The 22277-nt window shown below is 34.1% G+C and overlaps 1 protein-coding gene across 3 annotated transcripts in view; it reads right to left on the bottom strand.

Annotated features, from left to right (window-relative positions):
• The window catches only part of ATRNL1 (attractin like 1), a 572934-nt gene that overhangs the window by 481879 nt on the left and 68778 nt on the right, over positions 1 to 22277 (bottom strand). For all 3 annotated transcript variants that reach the window (XM_023530113.1, XM_023530111.1, XM_023530112.1), the window contains one exon: positions 11782 to 11936. In XM_023530113.1, coding sequence (XP_023385881.1) covers positions 11782 to 11936 — 155 coding nt within the window. The remainder of the gene's footprint in view (positions 1 to 11781; positions 11937 to 22277) is intronic.

The following is a 22277-nucleotide window of genomic DNA, read 5'->3' on the forward strand; positions in this document are numbered from 1 at the left end:
GACTACTTTAAAAAATAAAATAAATACTTAAATCACATTAATGATTTGATATTTTAAAAAAGTTTGCATAGAATGACTTCAACTGCCAAAAAATGAAAATCCTAAACAATACATAAGCCATATAAAGATGATGGAAAAAATGGTTAGAGAAAATTGTATATCATTTCAATATAACATCAAAATTGACACACATACTAACATAGATTTTGAGATGTCAAATGACTCAGTTTTGAGCAGCTACAGACATCCTCAGGACAGTGTTTTAAATTTCATCTTCTTAGACAGGCCATATCTAAATGTAAGCCTTGGTATTTAATAAAATCACATAGGTATAACATCTTGAGTTGTATTTCCCACAGTATATTCCATGAAACACAAATCCTCCCAAAAAAGGGTATTCCTTTGTTTATATAATCTCTTTAGTAAACAAAGTACATTTGCTTATTAAAAACTCTCAAAAGAGAGATTACATAGGTATAGAAGCCAACTTTACCTAATCCAGTGTTTTCACAATGTTTTATCCATACAAGCACTTTTCATGGCACATTTATGTTTCCAAGAGCCAATGTTCTGAAGGTCGCATTTTGGGAAATACTATTATAGAGGCCTAAGCATAGGATTAACAGTGTGCTATTTTACATGTTAGAGTTATTTTAAGAAATGTGCATTATTTGTGTGGTACTATAAAACTTCCAAAGGGCTTTCATCTACATAACTTAAAATGATCTTTATAAGGATCCAGTGAGGTTGATTGAGCGGGTATTACCATATGTTAGAAATGAAAAACTAGACTTAGAAGTTAAGCAATTTGCTGAAGGCCTTTTTGATTACCTTTGGTTTTCTGTAAATTATGTTTATAAATGTCTGACACAATAAAACTGATCTGACAGGATTCTGAAAGATTGTTCCCATTTGGAGAGAAGGTATGACCTGTAAAGGGTGAATATAGCCCAACAAAACTGGAAATTTTGTGCTTGGGCAAGACATATTGACTGTCAAAATTCTTTTTTTTAACTTTCTCTTTTTTCCCCCAGTTTTATTGAGATATAATTGACATGTGGCACTGTATAAGTTTAGGGGGTAGAGCATAATGATTTGCCTTACATGTACTGTGAAACAATTATCACAATAAGTTAATATCCATCTTCTCTTACAGATACAAATGAAAAGGTTAGTTTTCTCCTTGTGAAGGGAACTCTTAAGCTCTATTCTCTTAACTTTCTTCTATATCGTACAGCAGCACCAGGATTCTGATCAGATGAGATTGTTTTAGTGGGAGACCTCTAAATGTCAGTTTTGGTGCATGCTTTCTCTTGGACTGGTCAGATTGTTTGAAGTAGATCTTCCAATCTCCTTCCTAGAAGCTATACACCTGAGTGACAGGATTCTGGACCAAAGTGGAAGGAAGGAGCTAGAGGTTTCATTCTTATGTATACTTTAACTTAAGCCCATTGTTTCTAAAATAGTACTTATACCCTCAGCCATGTTCTCAACTATAAAGTACCTAGGTCGACATCTGCAAAGAGTAAAACCTTTGTCTTCTGGCAAAGGAGAAGAGGCCAGATACTCATCTGCATGAGTTGAGGAAGGGCATCTGGGGATTCAATAGCTTATTCCTCTAATCAAACTTTGTGCCTTCAGGCTCACAAGCAACCCCACCCATGCTAGCAGAAGTACTTAATAACTCCAGTTTTTAAAAAGTGCATGATTGATAAGCAACTCCAACTCAACTCCCAAAGAAATGAGAGTCCTAGAGCTTGTCCAAGACTGTGAAGCAGTAGGATTAACAGATCAGACCACATATCTCCTGCTCACACCACACAGCCACATAAATAAGTAAAGCTCAAAACTCAAAAGCATTTGGCTTCAGATTCTGTTCATTTCAGTGTGTTTCTTCCTATTAAGATAATACTTGCTTGCTCATTTAAAAACTGAACATCTGTTTAATAACCGTGTTAAAGATCATGGGGTTATCTTCTGAATGTTCTCCAAGCTATATTTTTCTCATAATACTATGTCTTGAAAAATAACCAAGAGTAAAAGATTAATTTATTTCATTGTTTCAATAGAGAAAGGAAAATTGAGAATTCATCAACTGTTCTTAACTAAGAATAGGAGGAAAACATATGAAATTTTAGTTAATAGATTAATGTAAAACCTAGGAAAAAGATCATCAATGTTTAAGTATTTCAACTTAGATGTAAAGAAGATCCAATGACACAATGACATTATAGATAAAAATTAAGACTGAGTTTCTGCTCACACGATGTGATAAATATTAAGAGAGATTTTAAAAAGAGTGCTATGGGAGCACAAAAAACGAAAAGCACATAGCTGCTTCAAATACTTAAACGTTTAAAAAAATTACTACAGTAATATTATATAAAAGTAACTGAAGAGTTCAAAAACCTTCGGCATTCTTTTTAAATGGGAAAAGTTTCCTAATATGGGTGGTCATGACTTTTATCTAATAAAAATAATACGCTAATTGCTTGTCAATGCTAGGTAACAGTTCTCAAAACAACTCTGAGAAGTGAATATTTTTGTCACCCGATGATATATAAGGAAACAGTCTGTAGAGGTTTAGGTTGAGCTCCTTAAAGTCATTAAATGGCAAAGTTTGTACTCAAAACCAGATCTTACTAACTATTACACTACACAACCTCAGCATACCATCAAAATATCCTTGCAGATAGAAACATTAATTTCAGGAAAATAAAAAAAATGATATTTTTTTAAAGAACACAAGTCTCTGCAGAAGAGAAACATCACAGTACAGTAATAAAAATTTAATTACACATGTCATTAATTCAGTCAAATAATAGAATCCTACTTCTAGAAGTTCTTTGTCTTTTAACATATAGACATGTATCGAGAGTGAAAAATAAACTTTATCAGTCTGAATCCTCTGAAGTTTGGAGATTTGTGGTGGACAGGTATATGTGCTGCCCAGATCATAGTTCAAGGAATTGTCTGTGCTGCTGAGAGCGAATTACCATCGGCTACAAGCTACATCAGGTGTTGCCTCAGTAGCAGAGAGCCACTTCACTCAAGGCCACATCGTTGCCAAGATGACCCACATGCAATGGCTGATCGATGTGGGGTTTTAAAGGCCCTGCCATTGCAGCCCAATGGAGGACAACTCTCACCTCCAGAGATCCTTGCGGGGTTGACTTAGGTTATCTGGCCAGCATCACAACTCAACTCTTCACTTTTTTCCTGTCTTGCTTCCTCCCCCGACCTCTTCCGAAGGCACTGATCTTAAGGGTGCTCCCAACGAACACCATGAATACCAAACTCTATCTTGGCATCTGCTTCCCAGAGAACCCAAACTATGACCCTAGGAGATTGTGTGAACTCAATATTAAGATGACTCCCATGCACGGAAAAGGAAATCATCAACAAAATGAAAAGGCAAGCTGTGGAATGGGAGAAAATATTTGAAAATCGTATATCTGATAAAGGGTCAATATTCTAAATATATGAAGAACTCACACAACTCAATGGCAAAGAAACAAACAAACAAACAATCTGATTAAAAAATAAGCAGAAGAACCAAACAGACATTTTTCCAAAGAATACATCCAAAAGGTCAACAGATACCTGAACAGATGCTTAATATCACTAATAATCAGGGAAATGCAAATCAAAACCACAAGGACGTGTCACCTCACACTTGTTAGAATGGTATTATTAAAACAACAAGCAATTTCAGGTGTTGGTGAGGACAAGCAGAAAGGGGAACACCTGGGCACTGTTGATGGGACTGTAAATTAGTATAGTCTATTTGGAAAACAGCGTGGAGGTTCCTGAAAAATTAAAAATAAAACAACCATATGATCCAGCAATCCCACCTCTGAGTATATAACCAAAGGAAATGAAAACAGGATATCAGAGATGTCTGCACTCCCATGTTCATTGCAGCTTTATTCACAATAGCCAAGATTTAAAAACAATCTAGGTGCTGTCAATGAATGGATAAAGAAAATGTGGTACACACACACACACACACACACAGAGAGAGAGAGAGAGAGAGAGAGAGAGAAATATTATTTAGCCATGAGAAAGATGGGAAACCTGTCATTTAAACAACATAGACGGCCCTGGAGGGCATTATGCTAAGTGAAATAAGACATATAGAAAGACAAATACTGCATGGTATCACTTATATGTGGAATCTTAAAAAACAAAAGTCAGACTCATAAAAACTGAGAGTAGAGTGGTTGCCAAGGGCTGGGGGTGGGGGAAACAGGAAGAGGCTGGTGAGCAGGTACACGCTCTCAGCCATAAAATGAATAAGGTCTGAGGATCTAATGTATAGCATGGTGACTACAGTTGATAACATTGTATTGAATAACTGAAATTTACTAAGAAAGTAAAATTAAATGTTCTCAACAACAAAAAAAGATATATATATATATATATATATGAGGTGATAGATGTCATTAATTAGATGGGGAAATCCTTTCACAATGTCTACATATATCAAATCATCACCATGCATGCTATAAATATCTTACAGTTTTATTTGTCAATTATACCTTAATAAAGCTGGGAGGAAAAAGATGATTCCTAGGAATATGAAAAATATAGCCCATACTAAGTAAGGTCAAAATGACAGAATTACCACAGCAAAAAGTAAAGGCAGGGATTAAAAGTCCAGGAATGTGGGTATTTTTAAGTGGATATACTAAGTAATGTCAGAAAACCTATCAAGTCATTATATCTATGAAAAGGGCCAGAGGGTATATGCCATTTACCAGGAAGAATGTGACGGAGAGGAGGACACTAGCATCACTAAGAATGTGAGGCCAAAGCTGATGGCAGGAGAAGTTATAACAGAATTGAGCTCAGTGATGCAGACAATGGGACAATAGACGCCAACTAGTGACACTTAACCATGAGAATCCAAACCACGTAACAGTCAATTATGGAAACAAGCAGCAAGGTTGAAGTGTCAGTCAAGAGGGGTGACTACTGAAAATCATAGAGATGCTTCATAGATCACAGCATCCCTAGAAGAAAAATAGATAGGCAGCCAACAAACGTACTACCTAATTTATATCATCAGAAGTAGTCAAAGATGGATGATCAGGAGTCTGATGGTAGATGTCGCAATAAAAATTCACAATTTATTCTTGACTTCTGGACTTGAGCCAATTTTAAAAAATCCAGAGTTGATGTAATTAAAATTCTCGGGCCCAGGAGGAAGGATCCTGCAATAACACACCAAGCGCACATGATGATAGTTCCCCTGGTTTTTCCTGAAAGGCACTCCGTCATCATTTCATTTGGTAACTCAAGCCTAGGGACAAAGGCAATGTAAACATGTCGAGCCCTACTGGATGCAATGTCTGAATTGATGGTGACACCTGTAGATATGAAGTATTGTGGCCTCTCTTTTTAGTAGGGAGATGTGGCAACGAGAGAATTAATGGCATCCTGGCCAAGGTCCCACTCAAACTGAGTCGCTGGGTCTGCAGAGCCGTGCGACTGCCAGCTGTGCATGCGTGACAGGGCAGGAAATAACTATGCTCTAGGTCCAGGCTACACTGCAAGCAGCCCTGCAGTTGAAGCCACATGAGCCAGGATATATACTATAGTTATCTGGTGGTGTCACTGTTGGAACAGTAGCATGTGAAATGTACAGAATACTCTCAGAAAAATAACCACATTGCAGATCCCACACACATGTCAAAGGTCACGTAATCTGCAGTAAAAATTTTTATACCCCTATTTTTGTCATGCTATTGGGCCCTGGAAGAGATGAAGTGCCTGACATGGGTTATCAAGTGACCATGTGTTCAGACACCTACATCATTATCTGTTACCGATAATCATAAGAACATAAAATGAAGGAGTACCCACGATCGAGCAGGAGCAAGACCACATTGCACAAGAAATACACACGAGCAGGTAGCACTCAGATCCCCGTCATCGGCCACGGCACCCATTCCTCATCCTACAACCTTGGCCATATGGGGAGTCCTCTATGCCCAGATAATAAGAGGAAGAGAATGCAAACATGGCAGCTTGATAGGTGGGCATAAGTCAAAAACAGGCATTGCTTACAAGACAGACTTATTCAGTGGAGGCCTTGAAGAACAGTGGGAAAGGCAAAAGCCCCCCAACTGGGAAGGGTGCATCACCCACATTGTGTGGAAAGAGAAATGGCCTAAGAGTCAAGTGTGATGGAAAATGGGCAAGTATAGAAAGCCAGACTAGGAGGCACATATTGATCAGGGGCTCAAATACCTAAGGGTGAGGGTCTCGGTAATGTCACCATGTAAAACACAGAGACCAGAAGAGATTCTAGCTGAGGATAAGAAATATTTAGAAAGAATAATGGAAGAGGAATATGATGAATATCGCTTGCCAATCCCAAGACCAGCTGCAGAAGCCAGAGCAATAATCTAGATTTTCCCCAGGAAGAAAGGCCACTGGGATCCTAGAGGAGATGTTGACGAATGTACTTACACAAGTGGACAGAGCAGCTCAAAGAATGAATCGTATAGAACATGGAAATGTTCTGCCTGAATACATGTCCAGGGAAGGACTTGCCCCCGCTGCTAAGATTGCTATCGCCAACATCATTCAGCTACCAGCCCCTGCAGAGATTGCTTTAGCTCCACAGAGCTTCCTCCTCGTCCAAGGGCCTGTGCTCCTGGGAGGGGCTCTCACACGATGCCGGATCAAGACCTGTTTCATCCTAACAAGGGACTGTTCCAATGGGATGGGGCCGTTAGGTCAGCCTGATTTTTCCTTCTGCCCAATCCTTTTGCTTCTCCCTCCCTTGCACAGTTGTTCATCCCAAGGACCTAATAAGAATACTAAACACGAAACTCTGCCTCAGGGTTTGCTTTCCAAAGAACTCCAACTGTTAACAGGGTTGCTGGTTGCCACAGTATAACCTAACCTGTACTGACTGATACGATCAACGCAAATTTTCTTCTGCAGTTTCTTAAAAGAGCTGGCAATTTGTTTTCACCCATAAAATTGTTTGGGAAGAATAGCATTTAACTTGCAAGCTTATGAAAAGTTAGTTGAGGTAAGCAATTTTTGCATCTATAGACACAGAATTTCATGCTTGCTGATATTTGCCCACCTGCCAGGAATTTTCAGCAGAACTGGGGAGAGAAAAATAGAGGAGCAGTTGTTATAAACAGGCTTCTATTCATTCCTTCCAGCTTTTTCAGTAACTACTAAACAGAATTTTGGGCTAGATAAATTCTGTTGTTGAGTTTTCAAATTCTTGGTCAAGATTCTCTATAAAACATAGACAGGTTTTCTTATAAGATGCAGAAGTTATCAAATGCCTTAAAGCTCAATATTAAATTAATATAATTTGTTTACATGTAGTCTATTCCCATTCTTACATTATAAAGTCTCTTACATTATTAATCTGTCTGACTGAAATCTATAATTATATTTTTTGCCAAGATGAAAATACGTTTCCAGAGCACTCAGGTCATTATCACTTTATAAAGAGTTCAAGGCTAGACAAATTAAAGCAAAATCCACATGGTTATTAACATCATGAAAACTGACAGACATGTCATTCCATAATAACAGAAGAGCCACACAAGAATAAAGAACCAAGTAAAATATATACTCTGAAATACAGATTTAAAAAAAAAAAAACCTGTGCTACAAGGTACTAAATATTAATTTACAAACTGTACACCCAATACACATAAGATCAAAAATTAAGAGTTACTATTCTCTCAAACCCAAGTAGCAGAAATCAGAATTGTGTGCCATGAGACTATTTACCTATGGCGGGCCGGGGGTGGGGGTGGGTCACAAAATTACATTAAGAACTTACATTCCAATTTAGAGACTGGTTTACTTTATCAATTATACATAAAGAACTTACAGGTGGAAAATACACATTCATTAGCAAATTATCCTACAAATACTTATATTTTTCATGAAAATGTACTTTAAGGACACATTTTAAAAGTTTTTTAATATTCCACCTAAAATGCCAGTGCATAAGTTGGTCTTAATTGCATATTTGAAATACACTAAAAAGAACACAAAAGTTTGGGTATACAAGACTCAAAACTAGATGGATATTAACCATTAACCTATGAACCATTTGAATACCTTTGCAATAAAAACCAAATTTCTAGATGTTGCCTAAAAACTTTTTCCACTAACCTCTTAAATAATAGTACTTCACTGGGTTTTTCCCCCAATAGTTTAATAAAACTTCTCTTAATATTCTAAAAGTTGCACTTTTCCCAGTTATCTCGTTCATACCCACAAATTCTCTCACGATTTTGTCCCCTGGCATTCATTCAATAAATATTTATTTAGTTCTTATTATCCCAGGCAAAGTAGGCATCACTATTTGACTCAGTCTTAATTGAAATGATTGCATAAAGCTTTAACAATCAATGCAATTTCCTATTGGCTTCAGTTAATATTCTTAGTATAATAAATTGTATTTGTACACCTGTGATAATGAATCATACATGAATTCCTAGAACAAATCCTATTTAGTCACAGTTTGTTATACTTTTGAAAATGTCTCAAAATTCACCTCAATTTTAAGCTACGTTTCAATTCGTGAAACTCACTTGTAAACGTTGAAATCCTCAGTCAAACCTTACCTAGTAACACTTAAGAGATGTAGAAAACAAACCAATTACCTGATTTATTTTATTACTAGCCACAGAAAACTAACTCTTATGGTAATATTTACTTTCCACAACCATATAGCTTCAAAGTATAAATATGTCTAATAATATGAGATCAACTCAGTGAGATATGTTTTTCCATTGCATCTTAGCTAAAAAGTTTTTTACAAAAAGGATCATTGTAATCTGGAATCGGGTACAATAATATCACTAAAATAACAAAAAAAAATTAATAAAGTTTCAGATTTAAAATCTGACTTCAAGCTAGCTTTACAAACCAAAACATTAAGTAACATATCATTGTGTATGTGATAGTCTATCCAGTCTTATTCACCAGCAGTGGCTCTATTATTGATTGCACTCAAGTCACTTTTTAAAATGTAGATGTACCCAGTGCCTAATCTAGGAGAATGAAATTATATAGATCTGGTTTTTTTTTTCCTACAACCTTCAAAGAGGATGCCAAGGTACAGCCATGTTTAAAAATCACCATCATATGCCTCTACATCCAGCATGTATAATATGAGAACTATGAAGACAAGGCTATATCCTCAAAGATTAATGATATTCGCTATATAAAATTTACTATGGCGCTAAGGTTGAAAGAGTACAGTTTATAGCAATGAAAAATTAATATTAGCACAAAAATTCCTATTTGTTTAAACATAATACAAGGCAATCGACTTAAAGAAAAAAATTATCACCATAACTTTTTTTTTTCAAAACAGATCTATATTTTAGTTGGTTCAATATGCAATGACTGTATTTTATTTCCGCAAAATATACTGCATAAAGAAAACAATTATTTTGGAAGGCATTTCCTGAAATATGAAAAACACTTTTCCCAGCAAAATATTCCAACATTTGATGCTACAAACTCAGGAGAATAAATACAGATGGGGGAGTAGAAATTTATTGGGAATTACATAGAAATAATCAAATGTGATAAAGAAAACATTTATTCCATGTTAAATTGCATAATCGTATTATGTTTTTGTTCTCAGCATTAGCATAGGGGAAAAAGAAATCCTATGTTAAAATATAAAACTGTTTAAAATGTTATTTTTCCTACAATTTGCTTGAAAAACGAAACTGACAATTGCTTCTACTTTTCCACAGCATTTAGAAACATTACTAAACATAATGTGTCTGGTAATCTGTTGCCAAAATTAAGAACATACAAATGGACCCTACACCAAATAGCATAGCGTAGTCAAGTGGAAAGACTATGAGTTTTAGGAATTACAAAACTGGATCTATTGCTCACTACCTGCGCGGCTATGGGCAAGTTCCATTCACTCTCTCCTGCTTAATATTATGGAAATGAGTTTATTAACACTTTGTTAAAAGGTTATTAGGGAGGCTACAGATATTGTGTATACAGCCCTTGGCTCATAGCACAGGACCTAGCTCTCAGAAGACACTTAATAAAGAGCAGTAATTAGAATAAAGATAATTTGATCTCTCTCTCTCTCTTCTCCCACCCTCCCACCCCCCACCCACCACCCCCACAGGAAACTAATACCTCCAATGTTTATTTTTTTACCTCAGTAGTAACCTTTTTTGATAAAATCTAAAATATGATAATCATGAACATGAAATTACATAAATCATGAAAGAAATTACAATAAATTCCAAATATGTGAGCTATCAAATATCTCAACATTAATCTCTTCATTAAAGTATAGAAATTGGGTGGAAACTTCTGGAAGAATTTTTTGCAAAAGTTCAAAATCTCACGTTATAAATTTTTAACAATAACAACAAAATGCTGCACTTTTCCTAGAACTTTTTTCTAATCTGAAGAACAAATAAAACTTTCATCTACCTCCAGAGAACTAAGCTTACTGTCTCATCACCACAGGCAAAAGAAAATGCTGACAGCCCCTGCCTGGCAAAGAAAGCTCATGGTAAACCAGCTTAGATTCAGTATTTCATTTAATCCATGTTTTTTAGATCTCAGGCACTGACTTATAAGCCTTCTAAAAGTAAAGACAATCTCATTTTCATCATGAATCATCACTTCAAATTATTTCAAAAAGTAAACATTATTCAGGATCGAAAGTCCTAAAGACAGTGGATTCTTTTTAACGATTACTCATAGACAGACACTCATAGCTTAGAGTTAAAAAGCATACTTAACTTTATTACTAGGAGTTTCCTTCCAAACAAACTTATAATAGTATAAATATCAAAGTGCTTATTAAGAGTCATAGTTTTTTTTTTTTATATGCTACCACTTGAAATAATTTTCCAAAGCAGATTATCTGCCTTTATGATTTAGGTCTCTTTTATTTGTATTTGTCAAATGCTCCTTGATAATCTAAAAATTGGTACATTATCTTACACTATCAATAAGGGGTGCTCTAAAGTACTGCTACATCCACTTTAAGGATCAGCTAGATTTTATCTCTGGTATGATATACGAGAAGAAATGTTTTCGCTACAGTAGTCTAATGCATGATAAATATAGTATTTGAATAAATATACTCATTTAATAATCACGAACTGATAGGACTATAGATAGCATAATTAAAATTATGTGAATTGTATTAATGCGCTGTATTTATGGTTCTCTGGCAAAGATTAATTATTTACTTCTATTCTTAGTTTGGTTTTCCATTTTGTCCCAAAAATCTTATTTCCTTAGCTCTACTACCTCTATATTCTTTTCTCTAGTTCTATCAGCCTCCTATACCAAGTAAGTATGTCTGGTGAGTTTAAGTGCATCTTTACTTATCCCCACTAAATCTAAAATACCCGCATTACAACTATTTGTAATTTACATAATTTTATAGTACTCTATATCTACCCATTATCAAAACTAATAGGAACAGGCAAACAATATAGACTGATAGAGTGCTCGTGTAGGGATACGATATAGAAAAGCCCTCAAAAAAGAACATTCAAACCGAGGTTTCTCAATTCCCGTCTCTACCAACTCACCCAGTTCGTCTGTATTCTGGGGCCTACACTATTACTATGCTGAACTGAGAGAGAATTCCATTCATAATCTGTCACTGGATTTATCTCTCTAAAATGACATATACACATGCTGTCGAATAATGTACTTGAGAATCTCTACATAAAAATTTTCTGATATTTCCTACTTTATACAATCCTAACAGATACATACCTATGTCATATGCCAGGAAATCGGCAGAAAAACATTTTGCACCGTTACTCAAGGAAGTGTCATTATGGGTATTTCCTCCAAAAATAAGCATAGCTCCATTGATAAGAACAGCTGAATGAAGGTATCTGGCAAACCCACTTTCTTTCAAAATAGTCCTACAGGATAAAATTTAAAAATGTATTACAAAGGATAAAAAAACCTCCCTGATTTTATATATGGTATATAAAGGATCGAATTTACATATAGAATTTTCCTTGGAATTGTGAAATAACACGCATAATTTTTTAACATAAATGTCCACTAAACTTCAGTATTTTGAAAAATATATATGGCCTCTAAACTTCATATTTTTAAAAAAATTTCCAGATTCACAGTACTCTACAATGCTTTGAACAAACATAATATTAAACATACTTGTTAATGATTTTATATAATTTATATGTTGAATTTTGGTTTCATTTAGGAAATAAGTCTTCTTAAAATTAGAGGACCAATATCAACAGTTTTAAATACCAAAGTAAATAAAAAGATAAATATAATAAATTTACTCAGAGCTGTATTCAGTTAAAACTACATAACTCATATGGATCCCATAATACATTTTTTAATGTTTTAAGTATAACACACAAAAGTGCATTTATCATAAGTCTAAAATTCAGTAAATTTTCATAAGATAAACACAACTAAGTAGCCAGCACTCAAATTTAAAAATATATATTATCAATACTCTAATAGCAAAGATTTGTATTGCTATCTTTGTACTTTACAAAATACAATCATACAATTTGTATTCATTTGTACATTCTCTTATTCAAGATGGTTTTTGAATTACATCTATATGATATGCATAACTGAAAATCACAATGTATGTTTGAGAAACATTAAAAATAATACAAATGCTCTTTTAATTAATTAAAGTATAATTCAGACAGAAAATATTACCTATCTAGTCTCACATTCTATTTCACTTGAATGAACTGATAATAAAGGTGTTCGACAATGTGAATCAATGGTTTAAAAATATTCTAAATAAATCCCTGGTAAAGCGAAGAATCAGAATGTAAACATAGTATATCCAGTATAGTTAGTAAGGGTGTGTGTGTGTGTGTGTGTGGGGTGTGTGTGTGTGTGTGTGTGTGTGTGTGTGTGTAAAATCTCAAAAATCATGGATTACAATACCAATTAATTCTTTAAAAATATAGAGCTAAATTCCATAATGGAAATATAAGGAGTTCCATAAACAATCTCCACAGCGAAGGAACTATAATTGGTAAAAATTATAAAAAATAATCACTTAGGGTCTAAAAAATTTTTCTAAGAGCAACAACAAATACATACCTACTCAAGAATATCTACTAAATTTCAGTAAGAACAGCAACAATCAATGATACTGAACCCATTACCTGGTCCCACCCTTGTCCCCATGCCCTCTCCCCAACACACTCCCAGTTCAGCAAGACAGACATTCACCCCAAGCAGGCACATGATGCCTAGAACAGAGAACTCATTCATCCCTCAGCTCCTACTCCAGGCCAGTGACATCTAACCAGGCAAAGCAAACAGCCAACACTTATACTCTCTGCTCTGGGTGGCAGAAGCAATATTCAAAGAAAAAACGTGAGAGGTCTAGTGTTCTGCACATAGGCAGTGATATCACTCCAAGAGGAATAGGCCGCTAAGTCCATCTACGATTTTAAATGCTGGCACTGAGGTTTTCCCCCACAGAGAGAGGCGGGCTCAGAAAAGGAGCACTCGGAAGCTCTTCACAGAGACCTGACTTTACAAGGAATAGAGGGTGGGAAATTTCAAGCCTTGAGGGAACTCTCCACACAGTGGAGGTTTTGGTGGTAAGCAATTTAGAGATAGCTAAGTAGCTCCATGAGAACAATTAGCTAAACCACTGACCGGTAGAAGTTTATCGGAAAGAACCATGGATAAAGAAAGCTAATACAAGCCCCACAGGGGTCAGAAATTCAAAGACTGCCTCTGGAAAAGGGCTGAAATTGAATCTGAATAGACTGTGGAGCAATTTATGCCACAGAGCAAGTAGTGGGGCTATTAGTGGAGGCAACCTGGTGGATGTGATACAAACACAGGCAGATGGCTTAACAAAGAGGTCAGAGGGGAAAGTCAAAGAGCTTCACTCAAGTTACTGTCACCCCAGGGAGACTGTGTGCATCCCCAGGGGCACCCTTTGAAGAGCAAAGTGAGAAGATACATTTAGAGGAGGAAAGAGACTTCACTAAGAGTTCAGCCAAGTCACTAAACAAAATTATAACAGCCCCGGAGAAGGAAGAAAAATCAGAACCTAGTCTTGCTACAATATATTATCTAAAATGTCCAGTTTTCAGGGGAAATTATGACACGCAACAAAGCAGAAAAGTGTGACCCCTCCGCAGGAAAAAAATGAGGCAAACAAAATTCCCTTTGAAAAGTCTGATGTCAGATGAAGTAAAAAAGACTTCAAAACAGCTATTATAAATACGTTCAAAAACTTAAAAGAAAACATCTGCCTGATGAGATACTAAAGAAAGGTGCTCAGTCTTTGATCAGCTATTCCAACCCAGAGCATTAGCAAAGGCAATTACATAATCATAAAACAACGTATGAATGCATGTTTCTTGTCCCTTCTTTTTCTAATAAATTTTTAAAAAACAATTGTTATAAGACAATGCATATATAATTGTATTGTTGGGTTTATAACATATAAAAATGTAATAGATTTGGCAATAACAGCACAAAGGATGGTTGGAAGCAAAGCTTAGTTGAAGTAAGGAAATGATGCCAAATAGTAACTCAAATGAACAGGAACAGATGAGGGAAAAAGCACACAAAAATATTCAATAAAAAGGTTGATATATAACAAATATGTATTTGCTCTCCTTTCTACTCTCAGTCTCCTTAAAAGACTTAAAATTATATAAACTAATAAGTATAAAAATATATTGTTGAGTTTGGATCATATATACATATCATAAATATTATGTTATTAAGGAGTAATATATAATATATATACAATCTCACAAGAAAAGCGGGAAGATGAAATAGAGTAATAAGAATAATGTTTCTGTATTTCACTAGACTCAAGTTAGTATAAATCTAAAGTATATTCTAAGTTAAGATATACATGATAAGCCCTGGAATAAACACTAAGTAACAAAATTCACTGTATTTTTTTTAATTAAAATGTTATACTAAAAAATATTTGCTTAATGCAAAAAGAGCAATAAAAAAAGAATAGAGTAACAAAACATGAGATATTTAGAAAAGAATAAAAAAGCAGATATAAATTCGACTATATCAAAAATAACATTAAATTGAAGGTGCTAAACATATAAAGCATGAAGAAAGTAATAAAGATTAGAACAGAAAATAATACAATGTAGATTAGAAAACCAGTACAGAAAGTCAATAAAGCCAAAAGGTCTTTCTTTGGAAAGATCAAAAAATTGACAAACTCTTAGCTAACTCTTAGAACAAGAAAAAAAAGAAAGAAACCTCAAATTATTAAAATCAAAAATGAAAGAAGGAACATAACTATCAATCTTACAGAAAAATGAGATTACAATGCAATACTAAATAACTGTTAGCCTTATGAAGTTTACAAACAGTACCACAAAGTCAAGAAAGATATAAACTACCAAAACTGACACAGGAAGAAACAAAAAGCCTGAATAGACCTATAACAGAGAGATTTAATTAGAAATTTTAAAACTTTCCTCAAAGAAAAGTGACAGTCAGATGGTTTCCCTGTTGAATTCCACCAAATATTTAAAGAATATGAAATCTTAATAAACTCCTCAAAACTATAGACTAGGATGGGATATTATTCAACTCATTCTGATAGGTATCTCTGATACCTAAACCAGACAAAGATAACACAATAATAGAAAACTAAATACTAATATCTTTTATAAATACAGACATAAAAATCCTCAACAAAATACTAGCAAATCAAAACAAGGAATATATAAAAAGGATTATTTACCATGAACAAGTGGAATTTATCCCAGGAATGTATGGTTGGTTTAATATCTGAAAATCAATTGGTATAATACACCATATTAATAGGGAAAAAAAATCAGGAAAAAAAAATCAAATGACCATCTCAATAGATGCAGAAGAAGCTTTTGACAAATTCTAGCACCTTTTCTTGATAGATTAAAAAACAATAATAACAAAATGGGGACAAAAGGGAACTTCAACCTAATAAAGGCTAAATAGTGTCCCACCCCAAAAGATACATCCATGTCCAAACCCCCGAAATCTGTGACTGTTACTTTATTTCAAAAATGTGTCTTTGCAGATATAACTAAATTAAGTATGAGATGAGGAACCCATCCTAGATTATAAAGTAAACCTAGATCCAATGACAAGTGATTGGAGATACAGAGAGAAGAGGGGAAGGCAACATAACTGTGGAGGGGGCACTAGAGGGATTCAGTCACAACTCCAGGAATACTGACAGCCACCAAAAGCTGAAAGAGGCAAGGAAAGAAATTTTCCATAGCACCTCTGGAAGGGACATGGCCATGCTCGTAATTTGATTTTGGATTTCTGGCCCCCGCTCTGTGAGATGATATATTTACATTGTTTTAAGCTACACAGTGTGTGGTAATTTGTGTACATCAGCCATAGAAAACTAATGCAAAGGACATCTACCAAAAAAAACACCGTTAACATCATACACAATAATGAAAGACTAAATGTTTTTCCTCTAAAATCTAGAATAAGACAAAGATGTCTGCTCTTGCCACTTCTATTCAGTACTGTACTAGAGCTAGAGCTTATAGGCAGGGAAATAGGCAAGAAAATGAAATAAAAGGCTCTAGATTGGAAGGAAGAAGTAAAATTCTCGCTATTTGCAGATGACATGATCTTCTATAAAGAAATTCTAATGAATCCACAAAAAAACTGATTAGAATCAATAAATAAATTTAGCAAGTCTGGAGAGTAAAAGAATGATATACAAAACCTCAATTGTATTTGTATATACAATAGCAATGAAAAATCCTAAAAGAAAAATAATAAAACAATTCAACTCACGATAGTATAAAAAAGAATAAAATATTTAGGAATAAATTTAACAAGTATAAAACTTATACTGTTAAAACTAGAAAACTATCAAGGAAAGAAATCTAAGACGGCTTAACTAAGTGAAAAGATATCCTATTTTCATGAATTAAAAAAAATATTAAGATGACTAAATTCTCCACATTGATTTACAGATTCAATTCACTCCCTATAAAAATCCCAGTTGGTTTTTTTTAATTGAAAAATTGATCCTAAAATTCATGTGGAAATTCAAGAGACCAGAATAGACAATTCAAAGAATTGGAAATTCAAATAAAGAATATTCTTTTCAGCAAATGGTACTGGGATAACTGAATATCTGCAAACAAAATGAAAACAATCGAACCCCTCCCTCACAACATACACAAAATGTATCTCAAAATAGATAAAAGGCCTAAATTTAAAGAGCTACAGATTAAATAAGAGAACAGAACACAGAACCAAGAAATAGACCTACATAGATACAGTCAACTGATCTCTGACAAAAGAACAAAAACAATTCCACAGAGAAAAACATCCAATATACATAATGGTTACGAAACTATTCAGAATCTAGATAAAACTAACACCTTTTACAAAAGTTAACTCGAAATATAAATGTAAAATGCAAAACTATAAAACTCCTAGAAGATAACACAGAACGAAATCTAAGTGGGCCTGAGTTTGGTGATGGCATTTTAGATTCAGCACCAAATGCACGATTAATAAAAGAAAAAAATTAAATTGGACTTCATTAAAATTAAAAACTTCTGCTGTGAAAGAAACTGTTTGGAGAACAAAACAATAAGCCACAGACTTGAAGAAAATGTTTGCCAGAAACAAACTGGTGTCCGAAATTTACAAAGAAATCTTAAAACTCAACAGTAAAAAACAAACGAGCAGATTAAAAAGCTGGCAAAAAGTCTTAACAGACACCTTGCCAAAGACATACAGCTGGCAAAAAGAAAAAAGCATATGAAAAGATGCATAATATCATAAGTCATTAGAGAATTACATATTAAAACAACAATGAAATACCACTTCACATCTACTAGAATGGCTAAAATTCAAAACACTGACACCAAATGCTAGCCCAGAAACATACCTACACAAATATAGTCAACTGATCTTTGACAGAAGATCATATATTGATATTCCACGTACAAGAAATATCATAAATAGGCAAATCCATTAAGACAGAAAGCAGATTAGTCACGTCCAGGAGATGGAAAAAGAGAGTAAAGAAAAGTATGAAATTTCTTTTGGTGGGGACAGAAATATTCTGGAATTAGTGATGGTGGTTGCATAATATTATGAATATTCTAAAAACTTGTACACTTTAAAATGATTAAAATAAAAAAATTTATGTTATATGAATTTTACCTCAATAAAAATTTTTCTTTAAAAAAAAAACAAAACAAAATAACAGTCATAGGAAAAAGACACATTTTGTTTAGTATTCTACCAATAAGGCAAAACCTAAATCTTATCATGAAGGAAAATCAGACAAACCCAAATTGGGTACACAGATACAAAATTTATTAAGAAACCGAATTCGGTAATTTAAAAGGTACTATTTTTTTTAACAAAAGATATTAGGACAATTGGAAAAAATAAGTAAAGTCTATAGATGAGATTACAAAATTCTATCAATGGTATTTCCTAAATTTGATATCTGTATTGTGGTTACATAAAAAATGTCCGTGCTTTTTAGTAAGCACATTGAAAATATTTAGGCTTAAAGGGTATCATGTCAGCAGCTCATTTTCAGTTCAGAAAAAAAAAAAAAGATGATAGATAAACAGAAAGATAGATATAGATAGAAGGAGACAGTGCTTTAAAAATAATTAAAAGGGAAAGGGAACTTTACATATGCTGCTAATCCTAAAGATTCTAAAAGAACATAATGAGCATCTTTATAACTTTACTTGAGATGTTGAATTCAGGGACAAATTCCTGAAAATATATCTTATCAAGACTTACTCAAGAAGAAATAGAACATCTGAATATTTTCATAACCATTACATATATTAGACTTAATAGTTAAATTTCTACACATAAGGTAGTTTTCTAACAATGTGACTTAAAGGTTATTAACAAAAAATATTTAGGAAAAAATAGTTCCAATCTTATATACACTGTCCCAAAATATGAAAATACTCCCCAACTTATTTTATGAGCCCAAAAGAACCTTAACACCAAAGAGCTGACATGAATATTCAAGAAAACCATTTGCAAATCTCACATATTAATATTCACGCAAAAATGCTAGTCTAAATATTAGCAAACCAAAAAAAAAACAAAATAAGTTTGACTTAACCAAAATAGGATTAATAATAAAATAATTAACATAATTTTCCCATTATTTAGTAAAAAACTCAAATAATCATCCCCTCAAAATGCCTTTGATAAGATCCCACATCCATTCATACACAAACCCTTAGCGAACCAGGTAAAATGGAAACTATCTTAATAACGATATCCACAAAACTCACAGTGAACAATGTTTTTACTGGAGAAAATACTGAAAGCATTTCTTTAAAGCTCAGGAATAATAACAGATACCTGTTATCACAACTTTTTTTCAACATTATATGGAGCTTGTTGCAGAAATGATAAGGTAAGAACAATAAAAAGTTCTAAGACCCAGAAAGGAAAAAACGAAACCACCCTTATTTGTATACAATCCAATCATCTATTTGTAAAAAACTTAAAAGTATCTACACATAAATTACTAAAAAACTCAAGTTAGACATAAAGTATTATAAATGACAATTGCATGTCCATATATCAACCCATAAAAGAAAAACGAATAAAAAAATATTGTGCTAGTTGAACGGCATCCTCCAAAATTGATGTCCACCTCGAACCTCTGAATGTAACCTAATAAGGTCTCTGCAGATACAATTAGCTAAGTTAAAATGAGGTCTTACTAGATTACTGTAGGCACTGAGTCCAGTGAGGCTATGTGAAGATATATACAAACAAAGGAAGAAGGCCACGTGAAGACGGAGGCAGAGATGAAGTGATGGATACAGATATAACAAAAGAATATCCAAAATTGCCAAGAGCTACCAGATGCCGGAAAAGGCAAGAAAGGATTCTTCCCTAGAGCCTTTGGAGGGAGCATGGCCCTGCTGACACCTTGATTTCAGACTTCTAGCCTACGGAATTCTGAAAGGATAAATTTCTATTGTTTTAAGCCATCGACTTCGTGGTAATTTGTTATTATAGCCTTAAAAGAAACTAATACGGATTTCATTTAGAAAAGCATGTAAAATATCAATCACCTAGGAATAATTCTAACAAAAATTTTAGTACTACAGACCATTAAAGGAATGGATTTTTTCATTAAAGGGTTCTGGGACGACTGGATGTCCACATTAAATAAAAGAATAACAATGGAGCCCCATCCCAGCTGATTAAAAACGAAATGTGACAGGCAAAACTATAAAACATTGGAGAGAAATATAGAAAACACTAAAATAAGGAAGTATTATTTAACCAAGGTACGAACCCATAAAAGATTGATCATTTATATATTAAAATTAAGAAATTCTGTTCATTAAACATCATACAAAGAGTAGAATGAAAATTTGCAAACTAGGAGAGAAAATGTCGGCAAAATATAAAACTAACACAGGGTTTATGTCAAAAAAGTGTACACAAATGACTAATAGGACAAAATGGGCAGAAGACTTGAGCAGCATTTCAAAGAAGAGAGAAATATGGACAAAAAATGAAAAGATGTTCTACCTCATTAGTAATCAGGAAAATGCAAATTAAAACTCAAATGAGATAGCATTTTATATTCATCATATTTGCAAAAAAATCTTAAAAATTAAAACAACACCCAATATTGAGAGTTTGTGGAGGAAGGAACAGGAACTCCCATTCACTATTGGCAGGAGTGTAAATTACTGAAATAACATTGGAGTATCATATCATTGGGTAAAACTGAGCATGACAACCTCTGTGACCAAACATTTATTAAATAGCTTAGAGAAACTTGTATATGAAACAACAGAAAACTAAATAAGAACATTTATACTATAATTGTTGATAACAGTTAATATCAGTATATACCAAATATCCATCCACAGGGAAACAGAAAATCTAAAAAAGGATCTATGTTCTCACAGTAAGGGCCTCTCAAGCAGGACAATTCCACCAGCAATCCTACCATACTTCCCTAATCCATTTGCTCTTCCTCCTTCCTAAATAGTCACTTCATACTCCATCTTCTCTTGTCAAACCTCAGTCTTCCAAAAAATATCCCTTATTCTCACTTCCTACAGATAATTTCACCTCCCATTTCACTAAGAATTTTTAAAAATTCAAAATATTCACAAGCTCTCGGCACATCTACCCATTTAGTTGTAACTGTATTCATATAACCTGCCTTCTCTTCTAGTCCTATGAGTAAAATGTTTCTGCTCCTAGAGGCTATTCTCGCTATTTGTTCACTAGATCCCACTGCGACTGGTTTTTCTTAAGTACATCTCACTAGCAAATTTTTCCCTTTCTTCCATCATTATTTTTTTACATCTTCTTGATCTTTCCTATCAGCCAACAAATATAACTTTTTCTCCAAACTTAAAAAACAAAAAACCTCTCTTGCCCCACCTCCATTACTCCCTTTTACTCTATTTCTCTCCTTCCTTTACAATTAAACTACTCGGAAAACTTGTCAGTATTTTCCTCCAATTTCTCTTCTCCTATCTTGACTAGATGCCATGACAATCAGAATTTCACCCTAACATTCCACTGGAACTTCTGTCAAGGTCAGCGGAAAACTCCAGTTTGCCAGATCTCATGATCACTTCTCGATTCTCGTATTACTTTGCCGATCAGCAGCTTCTGACAAACTTACTCTTTGAAACACACTCGGCTTCTAGAACACCACATTTTCCTGGTTTTCCTGCTAACTCATTAACTACTTCTCAGTCTCATTTTCTGGTTGTTTATCCTTATCTCTCTAACCAGATCCCCAAACTCCTATATCCAGCCACTTATTTAACACAGACACTCGCATGTATAATATGTATCTCAAATTAAATATACCTAAAACTGAGTTTCAAATCTTGTGTCACACCAAAGCTACTCCTTCCAGAAAATCCGTCATCTCAATTGATGCCAACTCCATGATTTCAAGTCTTCAGGCCAAAAGCCTGATGCATCTTTCACTCATCTCTCTCTTCCATTCTATTTCCAATTCTTAGTCTACCCAATCTCTTTTGGCTTTACCTTGAAAACATATTCAGAATCCAATCAATTCTCATCACCTGCACATTGCCTCCTTGGTCCCAGATACTATCATGTTTCTTAGATTATTACAGGTCCTCTTGCTTCTGCTCTTGTATCATAATCACAACACAGCACACAAAATGATCCTGTAAAAATCTAGCTGTCCCTTTGCCTAGAACACCTGACCCTCAGATATA

This window comes from Pteropus vampyrus, unplaced genomic scaffold (assembly GCF_000151845.1).
Source record: "Pteropus vampyrus isolate Shadow unplaced genomic scaffold, Pvam_2.0 Scaffold46, whole genome shotgun sequence".
NCBI lineage: Eukaryota > Metazoa > Chordata > Mammalia > Chiroptera > Pteropodidae > Pteropus > Pteropus vampyrus.